General features: G+C 36.6%; 1 protein-coding gene across 4 annotated transcripts in view; it reads right to left on the reverse strand.

Annotated features, from left to right (window-relative positions):
* The window catches only part of AGTPBP1 (ATP/GTP binding carboxypeptidase 1), a 157,639-nt gene that overhangs the window by 65,904 nt on the left and 71,021 nt on the right, over window positions 1-20,714 (reverse strand). For all 4 annotated transcript variants that reach the window (XM_026518752.4, XM_044391131.3, XM_057305577.1 and 1 more), the window contains exons 12-13: window positions 14,967-15,064; window positions 10,229-10,345 (exon numbers count right to left, since the gene is read on the reverse strand). In XM_026518752.4, coding sequence (XP_026374537.2) covers window positions 10,229-10,345; window positions 14,967-15,064 — 215 coding nt within the window. The remainder of the gene's footprint in view (window positions 1-10,228; window positions 10,346-14,966; window positions 15,065-20,714) is intronic.

Here is a 20,714-nt window from a genome sequence, read left to right on the forward strand (position 1 = left end):
ATCCATCCAGAAGAGAAATACTTGGGAGTCATTAGCAGACAGGTATTATTCCAAACCATGAGACTGGAAATCATCAATGGAAAGAACTAAAGAGAAGAGACAAGACTGAACGCTGAGGCACTACAATCAAGCTACAGGGCCTGAGGAAATCAAGATAAAACAGAAGAGGAGATGGAGAAGGAAAAGCCAGTCTGGAAAGACAAACACCAGTGAAGAAAAATGTCCTAGAAGCCAAGTTTAAGAAAAGGATGCTGCTGACAGGTCAAGTAACCTTCTATTTTTATACTTATAGAGATATTTTTTTTGTCTATGTAAGACTCTACCAAAGAAATATACCACAATCGACTTAACCTTTATTCCACAGTTGGGATTAAATCCTTTATACAACAGAGAAGGATTTAAACACAGGAACAAAGTGTATAGTTAAGCCACTTACAAAATTAATTAAGCCACTTACAAAATTTTGCTATTATAAAGAATTCTGTAATGAACATAAAATTTTTTCTTTGCATAAAATTTTTCTTTGTTTAGGATGATTTCCTAACCACTGACATGGAATTACAGGGTCAGACACTATAATCAATTTTAATGTTTAATACAAATTGTCCAAATACTCTCCAACAATACTTATCTTAATGCTTATTCTCAGTAACTGGGTATGAGATTATCTATTTCAACTGCTCCTCTTCCTTGCCAGCATTAGGTACTATAGTTTTAAAACATTTTCTCAAAAATGGTAGGTAAGAGGTATCGTCTGATGCTATTTTAATTTGAATTTCTCTATGAGAAAAGCAAAAAAATTTCTATACATCTGTTAAGTGGTTTAATTCTTCACAGGTTAACTTATCTGTTCTTGGAATACAGGGTTTTTCTTATTTTATTGTATAAATTTCTACATTACAAATATATATACACACACACACACACACACACTAATCCTCTAATCCATTTTTTACAAATATTTTTCTGAATTTGCACTTCATCTTTTAATTTTCTTTAACTTCTTTTACACACATTATGTTGTGAAAATCAAGAATCTTTTCCTTTGTGATTCATTCCTTAAATACCCACTGTATCATGGAACTTTACATCAAAAACTAGAGATGTACTGTATGGTGACTAACATAATATAATAATTATTTAAAAAAAAAACAACTAGGGACTCAAAAACGATTCATTCTCAGCCCCTGTACCACCTCTAACCCAAGCAGACAGTGGAGGCACAAAGGAGGGAATAGGTAGGTGGCTCTGCATTACAGCTGTTGAAGGGGAAAAACTCTGTTGATTTATAAAGACTAGCATACAAACAATAGTGCTGAATTAAATGGCACTTAATATCTAGATGCCACTTTGATCCACAAAGTTACTTCAGTATCAAAGTCAGTATGCAGCAGATGAAGCTTTCCCATAAACAAACAAGAGTGTAATATGGAAGCTTCTTTTTTAAAAGAGTGTAAGCACATTCCATGTACATAAATGAATTTAAAATAGTAAGTTGAGGCAAAGAGTTAAGAGGTTTTATTTTTAGAACAGTAAGTTAACTGTAAATATTTTGATGTTAGTCTGCTCATCTATGATCTGAGATCATGCTGAATTGAGAACATCCCCCCAAATGACAATTTCATGCATTGGGAAAAAAAACTAAAAATAGTAATTCCAGCTACAATCTTCAGATCACCCTTGTAATATGTGTTATGGGCCCATTTTTCCTGAAAGAACTTAAACTGAAGCAGTTTTCCCTGTTCTGGAGAACTTTGTAGTTAATTTAACTTTGACTATTGTTTGGAAAACGTGGGCTGCCTGTGTAGATACGAAAGATAGTTTTTTCATAAAATGGATGTTTATTTTGTATTAAAAGTACCACTGTGCTTGTTTTATACCATTTGTATACATGTGGTGATTTTAATGCTGAACTGTAAAATTCAGGAATTAAAATGTGACCCTGTAATTCTAAAATAAAAAAAAAAAAATTCTGCCGTGGGAAACATGGTGAGCTAGGTATCAACCCACAGGAATTCTTTACAATTGTCAGATAAGATATTAAAATATTTTAAGTACAACATGTGGATAAAACAGCAAAAATAAAGAGCAAATAGTAATGAAGTTGGGATCCCAAAGTGGTAAGACTGAAGGTAGCTTTCACTTGGAAAACATGTGCTAAACCAGGTGACCTGGGGTTTAGGTTTTTGTATCTTAGAGTATAAAGAGTAGGAGACTATCCCAGAACCTGCATAAGGTTCTGCATAAGGTGGGGAGTCTACCAAAAGAGCCTCCTTCCATAAAGATGAAACCCCAGAGAGCGAAACCTGTGATATAAATCGCCTAGAAATGTCCCCACCATGAAATAAAGAGAAAAGAAAACCAACAGTCTCAAACCTTAGCACTAAGAGGGTAAAAAACATCACTACTCATAAATTGGTACCAAAAGTCTGTCGTCACATCACACAGACTGCAGCTGGAATTCACATTATCTGAGTGGTTCAAAAACCCTCAAGGAGGAACGTAACCTATAAGAGTGCTTGTCTATATTAGCTCCACAAACAGAATTATAAAGAAAATAATCAGCTCATAGGAAAACAAAAAACAAAAACAAAAACAAAACTCAACTAAAACAAAAATTAAGCAACTAGAAGAGAAGGAACCAAAACAGATGTAGAAAAAGACCTGCAAGAATTTCAGACACTAAAATTATAAGACTAATTAAATGGCTATATGTAATATGTTCAAAGACAAGAAACAAGAACTTTAAGAGCAATGAAACAGGTTTTCTTTAAAACCTTCTAAAACCAAAATAAAACAAGTTTGAATGCCTAATGGATGTTTGTAATGACCAATCAGAAAGAGCCAAAAATTAAATTACAGAACTGGCAGACTGCTTGAATGAATTTAGTTGAATGCAGCATAGAGAGAAAAGGAAAGCATGAAAAAGAGTTAAAAGATAGGGAAGAGAGTAAAAAAGTCTACATCCAATAAGTAATGCCAAAAGAAAAGAGAGAAGGAAAGAGAAAAAGGCAGTATCTGGAGTAGAGATGAGTTTTCCCAAGCCCTAAGAGGAAAAAACTCAGATTCCAAAAGACAGTGAATCCCAAACAAGATTTAGAAAAGAATACCCGCCCTTAGTCAACACTACTGGCAAACTATGGTGCATGAACTAAAGAAATTACCTTGAAAGTCACCAGAAACACTGTATTATTAAGCAAAAATATACACTTCCCATACATACTACACAGCAATTTCACTCACAGGTATTTACCCAAGAGAAATGAAGGCAAATTTCCACAAAAAGCTTTTTACATAGATGCTAGTATGGATTTTACTCACAGCAGCCCCAAACTGCAAACATTCCAGTATTCATCAAGCGAGCAGATAAAGAAATTGTGGTACATCCATACAATGAAATACTACTCAGCAATCAGGCAAGAGCCAACGATACATGCAATAACATCAGTGAATCTCAAAACCCTAGGACGAGCATAGAGGCCTTACACAAAGTACATTCACATAGATTCCAGTTAGGAGAAGTTCCAGAACAGGCAAAATTAACCTACAGTGACAGACAGCAGATCAGCCGTTACCTGGGCAAGTGAGGAGACTGAAAACACAGACACAGGGGCCCAGGGAGACACCTGAAGTGACAGGAATAATTCTGTATCTTGACTGGGTTGGGAGTTGCACAGTTGTATGAATTTGCCAAAACTCACTGAACTTAAAGAAGAATGATTTACTGCATGTAAATTGTAATTCAATAAAGCTAATTTTTAAAAATTAGCCAGAGAAACTAACTTTCAGGAATGACTACAAAGTAAATACACTTTCAGACCAAAAGAGAGAGAGGGACTGACACTAAAAGACATTAATTCTAGCGGAAGGAAAGTGAGTCAGACTGAAGGTCTAAGAAACAAGAAGTAAAAAACAAAAAAGTAGTAAAAATGTAAGTCTTTAACACTGAATGTAAAACACAAAGCAGTACCATCATATGGATTTTTTTTTTAAGCTAGACTTAAAACATAAATTAAAAGTGTGTATATTGGTTTGGGAGGTGATTATACTTAAAGTATTCCAAGTTTCCTTTTATAATTAAAAGAAAGAAGAAAGGTTCCCATTAACGTCAGAATAATAAAAATGTATGTTACAACATCAAGAGTAGCTAGAATTTCTGTAAATATGTCAATACTCAAACTTCCACGTCAGAAGAATGCAGTTTATTGTCTGTAAATTATACCTCAACAAAGTTGATTAAAATAAAAAATAACAAGACTGTATAGCTTTCAAACAAATAAGGGTGAAAAAGTGGAAAAAAAAGTCAACCCAAATGAAAGCCAAAAAAAAAAAAAAAAGACAAAGATATGGAGATGAAACAACTGAAAACACAAAACAAGATCTTATAAATACAAATCCAAATACAGTAATAATTATATGTAAATGAACTAAATGCTTCAGTTAAATGGTAAAGACTAAGACTTGATTTTTTAAAATCCAACTATATACTGTTTAAAAAGATACACATCTAAGGATATCAAAAAGTTGAAAGTAAAAAGATTTAAAAAGATACCAGGCAAGGGGCACCTGACTGGCCTGGTAGGTTGAGCATCTGACTCCTGATTTCAGCACAGGTCGTGATCTCAGAGTTGTGGGACTGAGCCTGCACTGGGCAAGGAGCCTGCTCAAGATTCTCTCCCTCCCTCTCTCAAAAATAAAATAAAGTAAAAATAAAAGACACCAGGCAAGTCACCAAAGTTAATTTAGCTACACTAATTTTTTTTTAACTTTTTTGCCTTAAATTCTTAGAGATAAGCAACTTTACAGCATCAAGTAACTTCATAACTATTAAAAGTTCATTTCAGGGGGCACCTGGGTGGCTCAGTCGTTAAGCGTCTGCCTTCGGCTCAGGGCGTGATCCCAGAGTCTTGGGATCATCCCTGCATTGGGCTCCCTGCTGGGAGCCTGCTTCTTCCTCTCCCACTCCCCCTGCTTGTGTTCCCTCTCTCGCTGGCTGTCTCTCTCTCTCTGTCAAATAAATAAATAAAATCTTTAAAAAAATAAAAATAAAAAGTTCATTTCAGGGATGCATGGGTGGTTCAGTTGGTTAAGCGTCAGACTCTTGATTTTGGCTCAGGTCATGACCTTAGGGTCCTGGGATAGAGCCCTGCCTGCATTGGGCTCCACACTCAGCGGGGAGTCTGCCTGGGATTCTCCTTCTCCCTCTTCCTCTCCCCCACCCCCTACTTGCTCTGTCTCTCTAAAATAAAATAATCTTTTTTAAAAAAAGTTCATTTCAGAAGGAACAGAAATCAATTCACATTTATATGCAATAAATAACTAGCCTCAAAAATACATAACAGGGGCGCCTGGGTGGTGCGGTTGTTAAGCATCTGCCTTCAGCTCAGGGCATGATCCCAGCGTTCTGGGATCGAGCCCCACATCAGGCTCCTCCGCTAGGAGCCTGCTTCTTCCTCTCCCACTCCCCCTGCTTGTGTTCCCTCTCTCGCTGGCTGTCTCTCTGTCAAAATAAATAAATAAAAATCTTAAAAAAAAAATACATAACAAAAACTGACCTATAAAAAGGAGGAGACACGCTTGCAATCACAGTGAGAACATTTTAACACATTTTTCACAGTAACTGATAGCACTGCAATAAAAATCTAGGACAGAAAAGATCTTCTCAACATGATGAGCAATCTTATCCCAATGGGAAAACATGTAACTGTGCCTGACAGTTGCAGAAGAGTACTCTCCAAGGATACAAGTAACAGTAACAAAAGCTGACCAAATTCCATGCTATAAAATAAGCGTCAAAAATTTCAAAAGATTCTAATCATAAAGAATGTCCTTTGGGGGCACCTGGGTGGCTCAGTTAAGCGTGTGCCTTAGGCTCAGGTCATGATCTCAGGGTCCCAAGATTGAGCCCCACATTGGACTCCCTGCTACAAAATGCTAGAAATCACTAAAAAGATAAATACAAAATTGGAAATCAAAAAGCCAACTCTGACACTACCAATGAATCAAAGAAAAAATCATAATGAAATCAAGTTTCAAAACAAAGATAATGAAAATACTAAATATTAAAACATGTGATACAGCTAAAACAGTAATTGGAGGGAAACTTTTAACTTAAAAATATACATCCTGGAAAAGAAGACTGAATTACTGGATGCCTACCTTACCATGACAATTGAAAAAAAAAAAAAAAAAAAAAGCAAGAAAATCAAGAGATGGCACTGGAAGCCTACCATTCAGATACGTGAGGATTTCAACTTCAAAAACATGCTAAAAGTGACTCCAGGAAACATCAAGTGGGAAGGGGACCCAGTTCTTCCTGATTAAACTATGTAAAACTATGTAACTCTTAAACTCTGTTCATACATAACTTTAATAAAAATTTAAAACCAAAATAAAAAGAGGAAAAAAAGAAAAACAACAGTCCATATGGTAACTGTCATCATGGACCACAGGCATATGAAAAAAGAGCTGTGAAAATTCAAAATTTTGACACTTCCAATATTCTGCTATTAACAAAAGCAAATAAAACTGTAATTGTCACTATGAATAAATAATTATAGTTTTAAAAGCATGGTAAGATCCTTCAAAAAGTCTGTTGATAATTAACAATTCTATATATTGCCTTCAAATGCATTCAATTTCCCTCCATCTGGCCACTGAACAGTAGCCTTAACACATCTGGAAACAAAGCGGGTAGTGTTCAGAATCCCAACACACACATCAAGTAATTTTAAGCTCCATGGTTGATATAAAAATGACATGCAAATCCAAATGGAAAAAGTCATAATCAAAATTAATTTCATTTATGTTTAATATGTCATTATCTGCCAGTATTTGGTAAGATGATGGCTGAAAAAATACTTTCAAATACTTCTCATCTGGAACCAACCAATATCTTTAATTCTCAAAAATATATCACTTAGGGCACTTGGGTGGCTCTGTCGGTTGAATGTCTGCCTTTGGCTCAGGTCATGATCCCAGGGTCCTGGAATCGCGTCCCACATCGGGCTCCCTGCTCGGCGGGAGCCTGCTTCTCCCTCTGCCTCTCTCTGTGTCTCTCATGAATAAATACATAAAATCTTTTTAAAAAACTATATATATATGTGTGTGTATATATATATATATATAACTTAAATACTCCTGCTTATAGTTCCAACACACACTTCAAAAAATAGAGATTAGGGGCGCCTGGGTGGCGCAGTCGTTAAAGCGTCTGCCTTCGGCTCAGGGCGTGATCCCGGCGTTCTGGGATCGAGCCCCACATCAGGCTCCTCCGCTAGGAGCCTGCTTCTTCCTCTCCCACTCCCCCTGCTGTGTTCCCTCTCTCGCTGGCTGTCTCTCTGTCACATAAATGAATAAAATCTTAAAAAAAAAAAAAAATAGAGATTAAAGTATTTGAACAATGCATTCCTCTAATTTAAAAATGAGAAAGACAGTCAAGTGCCAACACAACTACTTTAGAAATGATTTTCCAGTTATGTAAATAAAAGATAATGTGCTATTCTCCATAACACATGCTACAGAAATACAGCTGTTCTACATTAAACTTTATGACAAAATAGAGAAGACACATTAATAAATACATGTTATCTGAAATATCTGAAGCGGCTTCTTTTCCTTAAACATAATAAAAAGGAGTGACTCACTTGGGGAGACTTTTCAGAGCACTTGCACTCCGACAAACCTGTCTTTACTATCTGACCCTGGCCAAGTCAGACCAAAAGTAGGAAACTGCTCTCACATGAGCAGCTAAACTAAAGAACAAGCTGGCCAGCTGGTAGGTGCCCAGAGGAAACCATCAAGTGTAGCCTGTTTCAGGTGATGAATTAACAGGCAAACATACAAGAACTCACCATCACAGCCTACAAGAAAGAAGAAGTGGCCTGCGAAAGAATGAGAACAAAAATCCTGGCCTTGGGGCGCCTGAGTGGCACAGCGGTTAAGCGTCTGCCTGCAGCTCAGGGCGTGATCCCGGCATTATGGGATCGAGCCCCACATCAGGCTCCTCCGCTAGGAGCCTGCTTCTTCCTCTCCCACTCTCCCTGATTGTGTTCCCTCTCTCGCTGGCTGTCTCTATCTCTGTCAAATAAATAAATAAAATCTTTAAAAAAAAAAAAAATCCTGGCCTTGACACCCATTAAAAAATTTTTCTTTATGCCCACATCAAAACTCTTACCAGTTTTTTTTTTTATTAATAATGATTTTTTATTATATTATGTTAGTCACCATACAGTACATCCCCGGTTTTCGATGTAAGGCTCGATGATTCATTAGTTGTGTATAACACCCAGTGCACCATGCAATATGTGCCCTCCTTACTACCCATCACCAGTCTATCCCATTCCCCCACCCCCCTCCCCTCTGTAGCCCTCAGTTTGTTTCTCATAGTCCATAGTCTCTCATGTTTCATTCCCCCTTCTGATTACCCCCCCTTTCTTTATCCCTTTCTTCCCCTACTGATCATTCTAGTTCTTATGTTCCATAGATGAGAGAAATCATATGATAGTTGTCTTTCTCTGCTTGACTTATTTCACTAAGCATTATCTCCTCCAGTGCCGTCCATAAAACTCTTACCAGTTTTAATCATGTTATATAGCTCTTATACACACAGAGAGGAGAGAGTAGGTGACTTCTTCAGATAATAATTAATCCCTTCCACAATATTTTTCTGCATTGAGTTAGCAGTATTTATTATCTCCAGGGTTCTATTTTGAGTTCTTAGCTGGGCACAAAGGTGCTGAAAGAGTAGCCAGACACTTCTGGTAGGTTCAGTGGGAGAAAATCACCCTGTATCCTTTCCCAAATGCCTCCTCCTGCATTCTTTTTCTCTTTTTGACAAATAGTGCTCTCCTTTATCCCTGTCTTCCTTCTAGTTCCCCTGATTTCAGAGTACCCTCCAACATCCCCCCAATCTGAACTGGGGAAGGGGGAGGAATTGGGGAAGGGGGAGGAAGGGCAAACCTGCTGGGGCTCCTAGTGCATCCAAGGCTCCTAAATTCCCAGAGAACCCTGAAAAATGAGAACTGTGAAGTATAAACATTAGCTAGCAAGCACAGCCCAGCTCACCCTTGAGCAACAAGGTGTGACTGCATGGGTCTGCTCACACACGGATTTTTTTCTGATACATACAGTACAGTTCACTTCTTTATGATTTCCTTAATACTGTTTTCTTTTCCTTAGCCTACTTTTCTGTATGAATACAATATATAATACATATAGCACACAAAATGTGTTAATCAACTGCTTATATTATTGGTAAGGATTTCAGTAAACAGTAGGCTATTAAGTAAGTTTTGGGGGAGTCAAAAGTTATACATGCATTTTTTTACTCTATTGGGAGGTTGGCACCCCTAACCCCCATGTTTTTCAAGGGTCAACTGTACTTCCTTTTTTTAATTTCTCACATATAACCTTACATTAAAGTCTTTTTCTTTAAGCAACTAGGAATTAAATGTATGGATTTGGGAGGCATGGGGGCCTGCAGTAAGAGCTGAATAAATCTGAATAAATACATTTGAGATAATCTGACATTATCTGGTTCGAATGCTTTATTTTACCGTTTAAGATCCTAGGCAACTTTAAGGACTTGTTCAAAGACCCACCATAAGGGAGCAGCTGAGTGAGAATAAGAAACTCAGGTTTACTTGCTGTGTAACCCACACTAAGTAAGCACATTCTGGTAAATAAATGTGGGTAAGAAATGTTAACAAGAAGTCACTCTCCCTGTGAACCAACTCAGATAAAAAGATTTCAAGTCGTCCTCCCCTTGCTCCAAATTCCCCAGTTATATGGTGACTGTCAGGAAAAACAATCCAACGAGCAGTGACTTCAGTTTTAATTTAGCACTTTCTCAGCTCCCACCTCCCCTTTTAGTTGGATGGAACTGATAGACGACTTCAACATAAGATTTTAAAATGCCATTTTAAAAATTATTTTTTAGAAAGAGTAAAAAACTATGCCAATTAAAGCAATGAGCCCAAGTGTTGAAAAATGTAAAAAGCTAGTCCAAAAATGTAATAAGCTAGCCCTCTCATTTTACAGGTAAGTAGTTTACAGCTCAGAATGCTAAAGTAACTGTCCAATGTCACCCAGAAAGGCAATACTATGTTCATGTTTTAGAAATAAAAAGCAGAAGAAAAACAGTGGTTACAGGCCTAAGGAAGAGGGGAAAAGAAAAAAGAACTGTTTCTTAAAATCAATTAAGATGCTGTATTTTCTATATTTATACCTGAAAATCATCAACAAGCTCAGGGAAAAGGTGTTCATACATTTTAAGTTCTTCTATCGTTCGTCCGGGTTCCTGCTGGGGTTTTAGTTTGTTAATATCCGTTTCAATATCATCATTCTGAAATAATAAAAATGTAACCAGTTAAGAAAAAGGTACAATTACAGAATACATTTCAGATTAAAGTTTTCCAAATCATTAATTACATGTAGAGAATAATCACTGAATAGAGGTTGTACTAATTTGACCATAAATTGAAATTTGCTTGTATTGGGTCATTGTTGTTTTGCTGTCGTTTTGGTTATTTCATCATGGTTTTTGTCAAAGGTTATTCTGATAGAACACAGTATTTGGCCTCCTCAAGATAGGAAACGTAGTGTCAAGATCCAGACTAAGGGATGTTCCCCTCCATCTCCTTAGTTGCCACAGTTTTACTCATATTAAAGGGCAGTTAAACTTAAGAAAACTAAGTTGAAAACTATAAATATATGACGGTGGTAGTAATCAAAATAACTAACATTTACTACGCACTGAAAGTGTGAGAAGCACTATGCTAAGGATTTTACATAATTTAATCTGTCACTATGAAGTAGACAGCATCATTACTTCCACTTAAGAGGAAACTTAAGGGGATTGCTCAAAATTACATAGCGTGCAAAGAAGAGCCAGGATCTAAAACTAAGCATTGATTTCAGAGCATACTGTTAGTCAGTGCACTGCCTCAAGACAAACCAAAGATTGTAATACTCTCGTATTCCATGGTCAACAAAGTTCCCTTAGAGAAGCTCAGTGTCACCACACACTCTGTTTTCCAGGGGGAAAAAAGTAGAAAATTGAAAAACAGCCAGAAATTATTTCCATGCCCCTTTAGGAAAGAAGAGGGTAAATTTAAAGGGGAGGTATGACCTTAGAAAAACAGGATTAATCTGGGATTAATTTGATCTCTATCTGTTCAAACACCTATTATACACTGTGCCAGAAAGACAAGTGTCAGCTTACCTACTATCCAAGCTATTCTCTACAACCTTCAACAATCTGGCCTCACACACATACAAACTCATTATCTTCATTGCTAAAGAGAGATATAAGACCACTTACTAATTTTCAATGGGTTTTAATTTTGCAATTATCTTATTGTCAGAGCAAACTTACTTTTAGCCTTAAATCCATTCTACTATGCTTCAACCCTTATAATGCTTTACATACATGTATCTGTCTGAATGTATACACTTCATATTACCAAGTAGTTTAGAAGGAAAAACATACTTTATATTTCTCATATTTCATATTCAGGAACTTAGCTATTATTTGTATGACCAATAAAAAGATTTTCTCCTTTGCCATAAATATTAAACACTGGGTGTATTTAAAGAGTATCATGTTAGTGTATAATTATTGTATAATTATTAGTACAGGAATATGTAATTTCATAGATCTTTAAATTATGCATTGATGAACCAAAATATATAATTTCCTTGATTGGCACCTAATAAAGTACACAATGCATCCAAAATAACAAAAAGTTTACAAAAGTATTCTTTCTCTAAACACACTAGAATTCAACATTTTCAATACTATTTTGTGAAAAGAAACATATTTGCTCTCTTTCAAAAAAAAACAATTTATCTGTAAAACAGGCACTGTAAAAAAAAACTACACTTTGAGGAGGTCAAGAGCAGGAAATTTTGTGTTTTGGTTTAGGGGAAAACTACTGAAGAGCTACTGACAGCCTTAGGGGGGAAAAAACCACAACCACCTTCCACCACTCCTTAAAGTTCTTCTAAAGTAAAGGAGGGGAAAATAACTCATTGAAGTTTATATACTGACGAGTCCTGGCTACTGGAGATGAGTCTTCTAAACCTCCAAATTTCTACAAATGCTCCAAACTGAAAAATCTGGGGTAAAGAAAACGGAATCACTATGATGAAGGAAAAACACTCTCTAAAACTACAACCACAAACACAGTAAATATTAAACCTGTAGGCCGGTGATGGGTAGTAAGGAGGGCACGTATTGCATGGTGCACTGGGTGTTATACTCAAACAATGCATCATGGAACATTGTATCAAAAACTAAGGATATACTGTATGGTGATTAACATAACATAATAAAAAAATTATAAAAAAAAAAAACAAAAACAAAAAACCTGTATGTACCAGGTTCACCTGACACAGGAAATAAATAATAAGATTTAGATAAAAAGGAAAAATTAAGTCCAAATGTAACCGCCAATGACAGTAAGAGGCAAACTGTGGTCAAGAAGAAAAATAATACAGCTCAGCACTCTCAAAGAGCCAACAATTCTGCAGTCCTTTAAAAAAAAAATGTAACATTTTGGCTGGAGCGCCTCAGTGGCTACGTTGGTTAAGTGTTTGCCTTCGGCTCAGGTCATGATTCCAGGGTCCCAGGATCAAGTCCCACGTGGGGCACCCTGCTCAGCAGGGGGTCTGCTTCTCCTTCTCCCTCTACTTTCTCCCTCTCTCTCTGTCAAATAAATAAATAAAATCTTTAAAAAAATAACATTTTGGTATAATATGGTGGTAGAGAGAGCTGACATTCACATCAAATTGCTTTATTCTGAATCCTGGCCCCACGTCTTATAAGCTATATTAATAATCCTTCTGTACCTCCTTCTTCTAATTATTAGCCCTGTAAAGCAGAAATAATAATATCATGTACCTTACAGGATTGAGGTGAGGCTTTAATAGTTACTATAGGTAAAGAGCAGGGACTAGCATAGATGGTAAATTCAAAAAGTTTAATCAGACTTATTGTGGTGAATATCTGATAATGTCAAATCACTGCTATATAACTGAAACTAATAAAATATCGTATGTCAACTATACTTCAATTTTTAAAAAAGAGCGTGGACTAGAATAGGACTAGATGTTTAATAAATTCAATCTATTATTTTTTCTATTATAACTAGTGTATTAAGATAAAGTGGGAGAAAATGTAAGCAATTGCAGCTACTTCAGTGTACAGCCAACAACTGTATTTTTCAAAGATATGAATGTCACAAAAGACAAAAAAATATATGGAAATATTCTAAATTAAGGGAGACTTAAGAGACAAAATAATTAAACACAGTACCTGATGCTAGCTCCTATTCTAGAGAGAAGAAAAAAAATCTCATGAAGGACATTTATTAGATCAACTGACAAATGGAATATGGATGGGAGATTAGAAAAAATGTTACATCACTATAAATTTATTAAGTTGATAACGGCATTGTGGTTATGTAACAGAACACCACTATTCCAGGAAATATTCACTGACATATTTAGGGGTAAAGGACCATGATACATAATATATGTAACTCACCCTCATATGATTTTTTTAAAAATTTTAAGTATGTATTCATGCATACACACTGACAATTTCCAAGCAGCAAAATTAGAATCATTGTTATAATTCCTACTGAGTTCTATTTCCCCACCAATCTCTGTCTTTACATCTGTAGTGATCACAACAGATATTTTTAATGAGAACTCTAAGCCATAAAGAATAAATTATATTCAACATACTATGTTTTTAATAACATGGAAACATATAGCACATAAGAGAAAGCTTTCTATTAAATATAATTGTTAAAGTATAAATTTAATATCAATCTGAAGTTTTACTATCCCTAAACACTCAGCTCCCAAAGAATCCAAACAGGTGATTTTTAATATAGCTATTATCTAAAGAACTCTTTACATAACAGAATTTAAATTCTCCTAACTTGGATCCCATAGTTCTTTCACTTATATCAAGTCCAGAACCACAATCACACAGTTAATCCAGATTTTTTGCCTTGAAAATCAGAGCCTGCACTATTTCTCCTCTTTCCAGCTTGAGGCAAGGATGCAGACCATTATCCTGCCCACATTGGCTCACTTCGACAATTCTGCCAAAGCTGGCCTTGGTGATCGCCCTTAGTGATAATGAAACTGGTACTACATCTACTATTAAAATGGAAATCTCCTTCCAGTATCTTAGATTCCATCTCCAGAGAGGGTCAAATACTCAGTGTACCCAATTCTGACATAGCACTTCAAGACAAAAAGGGCCAAGCGGGCAAGGGTCAAACAAATCCCTCCCCACCCACCAAAAAAGACTAAGCTGAAGTCTTGAAAACTGAAGGAGTTAAGCAGGCCTTTTTCCACAGATACTAAAATGACCTCGTCTGACACTAAATAAAGCAAATATAGACTCTACACTTCCAGAAGTGACATAAAATTCTAAAAATCTCCCCGCCTCTTTACTATAACATGACAGTAATTTTTTTTATCTTGTCTCAATTCAATAAACACTTTTGTCCATTTCTTCTCCAATTAACTGAAATCTAAGAATCATTATGTAAACACTTATTCTTACCAAAAAGCCAGCAGTTACAGATTATTTTCCTACTATTTTTATATCCCCAAAAGATTGCTAAAGAAGAACAGATTGCCACTTAGACTCTCAAACCACTTTCCGTCAAACTCGGATTTCCTTGGACTTTGAAACCTAAGTCAGATGGGTTACCTGAGGTTGTCCTGGTCAAAAAGAGTGAAAATAAGTTATTTTAAAGCCCTTTACAGACCAATGCATTAAAAGCAACATTATTTTCCCTTTCCTTAGTGTCCACAGTCATTACAATAAAAAGATGTGGACAAAACCAATTAATCTATCATTAAGCTACACCCAGTTCCCCAATCTTTACAACTGCATATACAATTTATAAAGTCGACAGAAGATAGAGATTTATACTAACCTTAAAATTCTGATCTACCTCATCTTCATTTTCCGTTTCATTTTCAGCTTCTAAGTCAATATCATCGTTGTCATCACTTTCATCTACTACGTCATCCACTGTAACACAAAACATGCTATAAGTAGGTCAGAGGTAAGCATTCTACAACATGCACACCCAAAGGCAGGATGCTGTATACATACAACGTTGGTACTTCAATCACCGAAGGAAGAGTAAATGAAATTCCTTATTAAAAATGTCTCTCAGGCTGTCCTAGAGTTGAAAAACCTCTGAGATATTAAAATTTGAAAAAGCACTGTAGAAATGTATGGGTGTTTTTACTGATGTTCTCAGTTTTTAAAGATGAATGTCTTCTATTATAACAGCCTGAATGAAACCTCTTATTTCCTGTACATGATAAATTTCAAGAACTGATTTCATTCCTTTAACAACTGATTTCTCATGTGTTTCAATGGCTACCATGTGCCATGTGTGTAGTGTTGTGTGCTGGGAATTTTTTTTAATAAATGTAAATATAGTCCCTGTCCTCCAGGAGCTCATGAGGTTAAAAAGCAGAAAAGACTACAGGTAACTACAATACAAAAGCATACGTTAATGAAGGCAACGTTTGTTTGGGAAGACAAAGGATGGAATAACTAACTGCAAACCCCCTTGGGGTCAAGGGGCTGTGAGTGATCACTCCGCAAAACAGGTGGTAATTAAGCAGTATGCTGAAGAAAATACAGCAGCTTTTAAGGCCAACATAAGGGTCGTTGAGTGTAGCTTTTAAGAAGAAAAAAACAAAGAGCTGAGATGATATCCTTGGAAAACAGCAAGTATTAACTAAACTTGTATACTTGGGAAAGTAGTAAGAAAGGCAAATAAGAATGAGAAAATGAAGGGGCCAAGTAGTTTAGATTTTCAACCTATGGAAGACAAGCACTGAGAATTTTCAAGAGGAGAATGGCTTAATTCAACTTAACCCTGCTCAAAAGATCACTCTGGCAGGTGTGAGAGAGGGAGCACATATGTGGAAGGGGACCAATTAACAGGAGACAGTAACTGTCTGAACCAATACAGCAGGAATGGGGATGAAGAATAAATACGCATTAGAGAAAAACTCAGGGAACAGAATGGATAAAGGTACATGAGGACCACGGCTATGGGGGAAACAAGGCAAGAAGAGTGGAAGAGTACTCAGGTAAGTAACAGTGCTTTAAAACAAAGTAGCGAATATTTTAAAAGGATATTTTTCTAAACTAACTATTGAAGAAATGACAAATATTAACTGTATATATCAAAGTGTACAAATGTAATGATTTGATACAAATATACCTCGTAAAATGATTACCAAGATGAAGAAAATTAACACATCCATCACCTCACATAATTAACGCTGTTAACTTTGTGTGTGTGTCTGCGCATGCACATGCTCATGATGAATGCTTAAGAGCTCCTCTCGCAAATGTCCAAATGTGCAATACCGCATTATTAACTATAGTTACATGCTGCACATTAGCACCTCAGAACTTAATCTTCTTAAATTGAAAATCAGTACCCTTTGTTCCCGTCACCCTACTTACCACTCCCCTCACCCCTGGGGGCATCCAACATGTATTCTCTGTTTCTACAAAATCATTTTGTTTGTTTGTCTTTAAAGAGTCTACATGTAAGTGATACTATACAGTATTTGCCTTTCTGTCTGGCATATTCCACTGAGCACAATGCTCTCCAGGTTCATCCATTTTGCTGCAAATGGCAGAATTTTCTTCCTTTATATTGTCTGAATAACAGTCACATATATCACTGTCCTTTATCCATTTATCCATCAGAGGACATTATGGTTATTTCCAAATCTTGGCTACTGTACATAATGCTACAGGGAACATGGGTGTACAGATCTCTCTTTAAGATAATGATTTCAATTCCTTTGGATATATACTCAGAAGTAGGATTGCTAGATCATACGGTAGTTCTATTTTTAATTTTTTGAGGAACCTCCCAACTGTTTTCCAGATTACTTGTACCATTTTACATCCCCACCGTGTAAAAGGGTTCTGTTTTCTTCACAACCTTGCAAACAGTTCCTATGTCTTGTCTTTTTGATAACAGCCATTCTAGCAGGTGTGAGGTGTTACCTTACTGTGGTTTTGATTTCCATTTCCCCGATGATTACTGATGTTGAGCACTTTCTCATATACTATTGGCCATTTGTATGTCTACTTTGGGAACATATCTATTCAGGTCCTTTGCCCAATTTGTAATTGAATTACTTGCTTTTATGCTCTTCAGCTCTGTGAGTTTTTTTAATATACTTTAAACAGTAGCCCATTCCCAGATACACGTTTTGCAAATATCTTCTCCCATTCTGTAGGGCAATAAATTGAAATAGCCATTTTAATTTATTGTTTCCTGGGCTGTGCAGAATCTCTTTAGTTTGTCATAGTCCCACTTGTTTATTTCAGCTTCTGTTGCTTGTGCTTTTTATAGACTCTATCCAAGAAATCATTGCCAAGACCAATTTCAAAGATCATTTTCCCCAAGTTTTCTTCTAGGAGTTTTACAGTTTCAGGTCGTATAACTAAGTTTTTGATCCATTTCAAGATAATTCTTTGTGAGTGGTATAAGACAGGGATCCAATTTCATTCTTTTGCATGTGGATATCTAGCTTTCTAATACAATTTATTGAAAACAATGTCCTTTCCGCACTGTGTATTCTTAGTGCCCTTAATCAAAAATTAGTTGACCACATATGCATGGGTTTGTCTGGGCTCTCTATTCCATTCCACTATAGGTCTACATGCCTGCTTTGAGTACCATACTGTTTTGGTTACTATGGGTTTGTAATAGTTAGAAATGCTGAACCGTGATGTCTAGCTTTGTTCTTCTTTCCCAGGATTGCTCTGGCTACCAGGGGTCTTTTGTAGTTGCATAAAATTTCAGGATAGTTTTTTCTATTTCTGTGAAAAATACCATTGCAATTTTCAAAGAGATTGCTTTAAATCTGTCGACAGACCACTTTGGGTAATATGGGCCTTTTCACAATATTAATTCTCCCAATCCAAGAACACAGGATATCTTTCCATTTATTTGTGTCTTCTTCAATCTATTTCATCAATGTCTTATAGTTTTCAGTGTACAGGTCTTCCAGCTCCTTCGTAAATTCATTCCTATTTTGTTTTCAATGCTACTGTACATAGGATTACTATCTTAATTTCTCTCTCAGATAGTTTATTGTAATTGTATAGAAACACAACTGATTTTTACATCTTTGATTTTATATCCTGCAACTTTACCACATTTGTTTATTAGTTCTAAAAGTTTTTTGGTGGAGACTTTAAGGTTTTGTATATATAAGATCATGTCCTCTGCAAACAGATAATTTTACTTCTTCCTTTCTGATCTGGATGCCTTTTATTTCTTTTCCTAGCCTAATTAGTATAGCTAGGATATCCAGTATTGTGTTGAATAGAAAGGTGAGAGGGGACATCTTTACCTTCTTCCTGATCTTATAGGAAAAGCTTTTAACTTTTTATCACTGTGCACAATATTAGCTATGGGTTCATCATACATTGTCTTGATGAGGAACATTCCCTCTATACCTAATTTGTGAAGAATTTTTATCATAAAAGGATTCTTAATTTTGTCAAATGTTTTTTCTGCATCTATCAAGATGATCATATGATCTTCATCCTTCAGTGTTAATGTGGTTTATAACGTTTTGATTTGTAGATATCGAACCATCCTTGCATCCCAGAGATGTATTCCACTTGATAATGGTCTATCATCCTTTTAATTTGTTGTTAAAATCAATGTGCTGTTACTTTGCTATGGATTGCTGCATCTATGTTCGCCAGAGATATTGGACTGCGTAGGAGTGCTAATAACATTGACTCCGTCTTTGGCCCTCCATCTTGTTCACATCCAAGCAATGATCTCCCTCAGGGCCCAATTATGCCCTGACCCCAAAGCAGCAAGGCTTGTTCTGATCTTCCCTAAAGTGATGCACAGACGGCAACTTTGGATACCGAGTAGACATCCTCTGGCGCACATATGGCACCACTTTAGATAAGTGCCCTTTGACCTCACAACAAATGCCCCTTGCTCTATAAAAGCTGTGGATTAAGGTCTGGACTGCACGAGAACAGCTGTGTAGCAGCACCTGGATTGCCTGCCCTTGTCAATACATTACCCTGAAAAAACCTCTATAAAATGATATGGAGGGGCTTGCGTAGTTTTTTGGTCTCAAAGTGCCCTTCCAGTCTGGAGGATACTTCACTATCCCATTTGAGGATGCAGTTGCTTCTCCCAGGCTTTTAGGACTGACTGGCTTGGGTTTTCACCTGAAAACAGCTGTGAATTCACAGGCTGGGGGAGAATGAATTATCTTTGCTTCCTCGGAAAGCACAGCAGCACAGTCTCCATGCAGCTCCGTCCACAGAGGTCACTGTCAACACTCACTGTGAGGGGTGCTCTGTGGCCAATACTATGTCCGTCTTCAGGTGGCAGTGGTATCTAGGGCTAGAGGGATCCTAAGAGGCAAAAGCTGCTAGGGTCTTCTTGCACTCCTTGAGGGAGAGAACACGGGAGAGTCCTAGACAGGGATCCCTTGCCGACCGTAGCCTGTTTCTCCGCTCCAATGCTTGGGAACTCTGCCAGCTCAGGCACCCCTGCTCTTTCTGTGACCCCCGGGATCCTGAGTCCACACTGTCCCACCTAGGATTCTGCCTCACTTTGCCACCTGAGCACCTTTCCGGCAGGGATGTCTCTCACTGGAGCAAACTTTTAAAAATTTCGATTTTGCACTCTGGTGCTTTATCACTTTCTCGTAGCCGGCTTTCGGAGGCTCCCCACCCCTCGCCATTTATCTTCCAAAATAGCCCCTCAGGTTCACTTCTCCGTACCTCCTACCTTGCAAAAAGTGGTTGCTTTTCTAATTGCAGAATTCCAGAAATTCTTTTCTTACATCTCAGGTTGAATTCATAGGTGTGCAGAATGATTTGATAGTTATCTAGCTAAATTCAAGGGAACAGATGAAACGAGGTCCCCTATTCTTCTGCCATCTTGCCTCCTAGTCAATTCTCCTTTTAGTCTGAGTATTTTATCCATTTAGATATCTTATTACTAAAGCTGATTTGCTGGTTCTTGCTTTGTATTTAGTGCCCTCAGGATTTCTGTGTGTCTCTGAAATTTCCTTGCTTTTCTATAGCAGTAATAAATGAGCCTCTTCAAGAATTTTTCCCAAGAAAAAAAATACATAATTTTATATAGAATTTCAAAGTGTTCACAGTCTCTGAAGTCCATCCATGGATTCCTATGGCTCAACAGATCCCAGGCTAAGGATCTCTGTTTCAAATGTACCTTTACATTTTAAAATGCATATATGAACCACTATTCTTATAATTATTTTAGAAATGCAAAAATAGTGTAATATTCCTAAGAACAGGAACTCTATCAATATATATAATATAAATTATGTATAATATAAATAATAAAAATTTTAGTTTATTTGTATAAAAAACCCAGTTTGTTACAACTGTGTATTAGGTATGCTTGGCCAAGAGTTGGCTGATGTATTTCAAAACAGTACTACTATTATTTAGTGTTACATAATTAACAATTTGTACTGTTGAATACAATGATTCTGCTACCATGTTGTCTCTATTCTTGTCATCTTAATTCATCATGGGCCAGACTAGAGTAATATTTCATGTAATTACTTCAGAAAGGGTACCTGGGTAATCTATTTCCACACCCTTATATACCTAA

Source organism: Ursus arctos, unplaced genomic scaffold, assembly GCF_023065955.2.
Source record: "Ursus arctos isolate Adak ecotype North America unplaced genomic scaffold, UrsArc2.0 scaffold_33, whole genome shotgun sequence".
NCBI lineage: Eukaryota > Metazoa > Chordata > Mammalia > Carnivora > Ursidae > Ursus > Ursus arctos.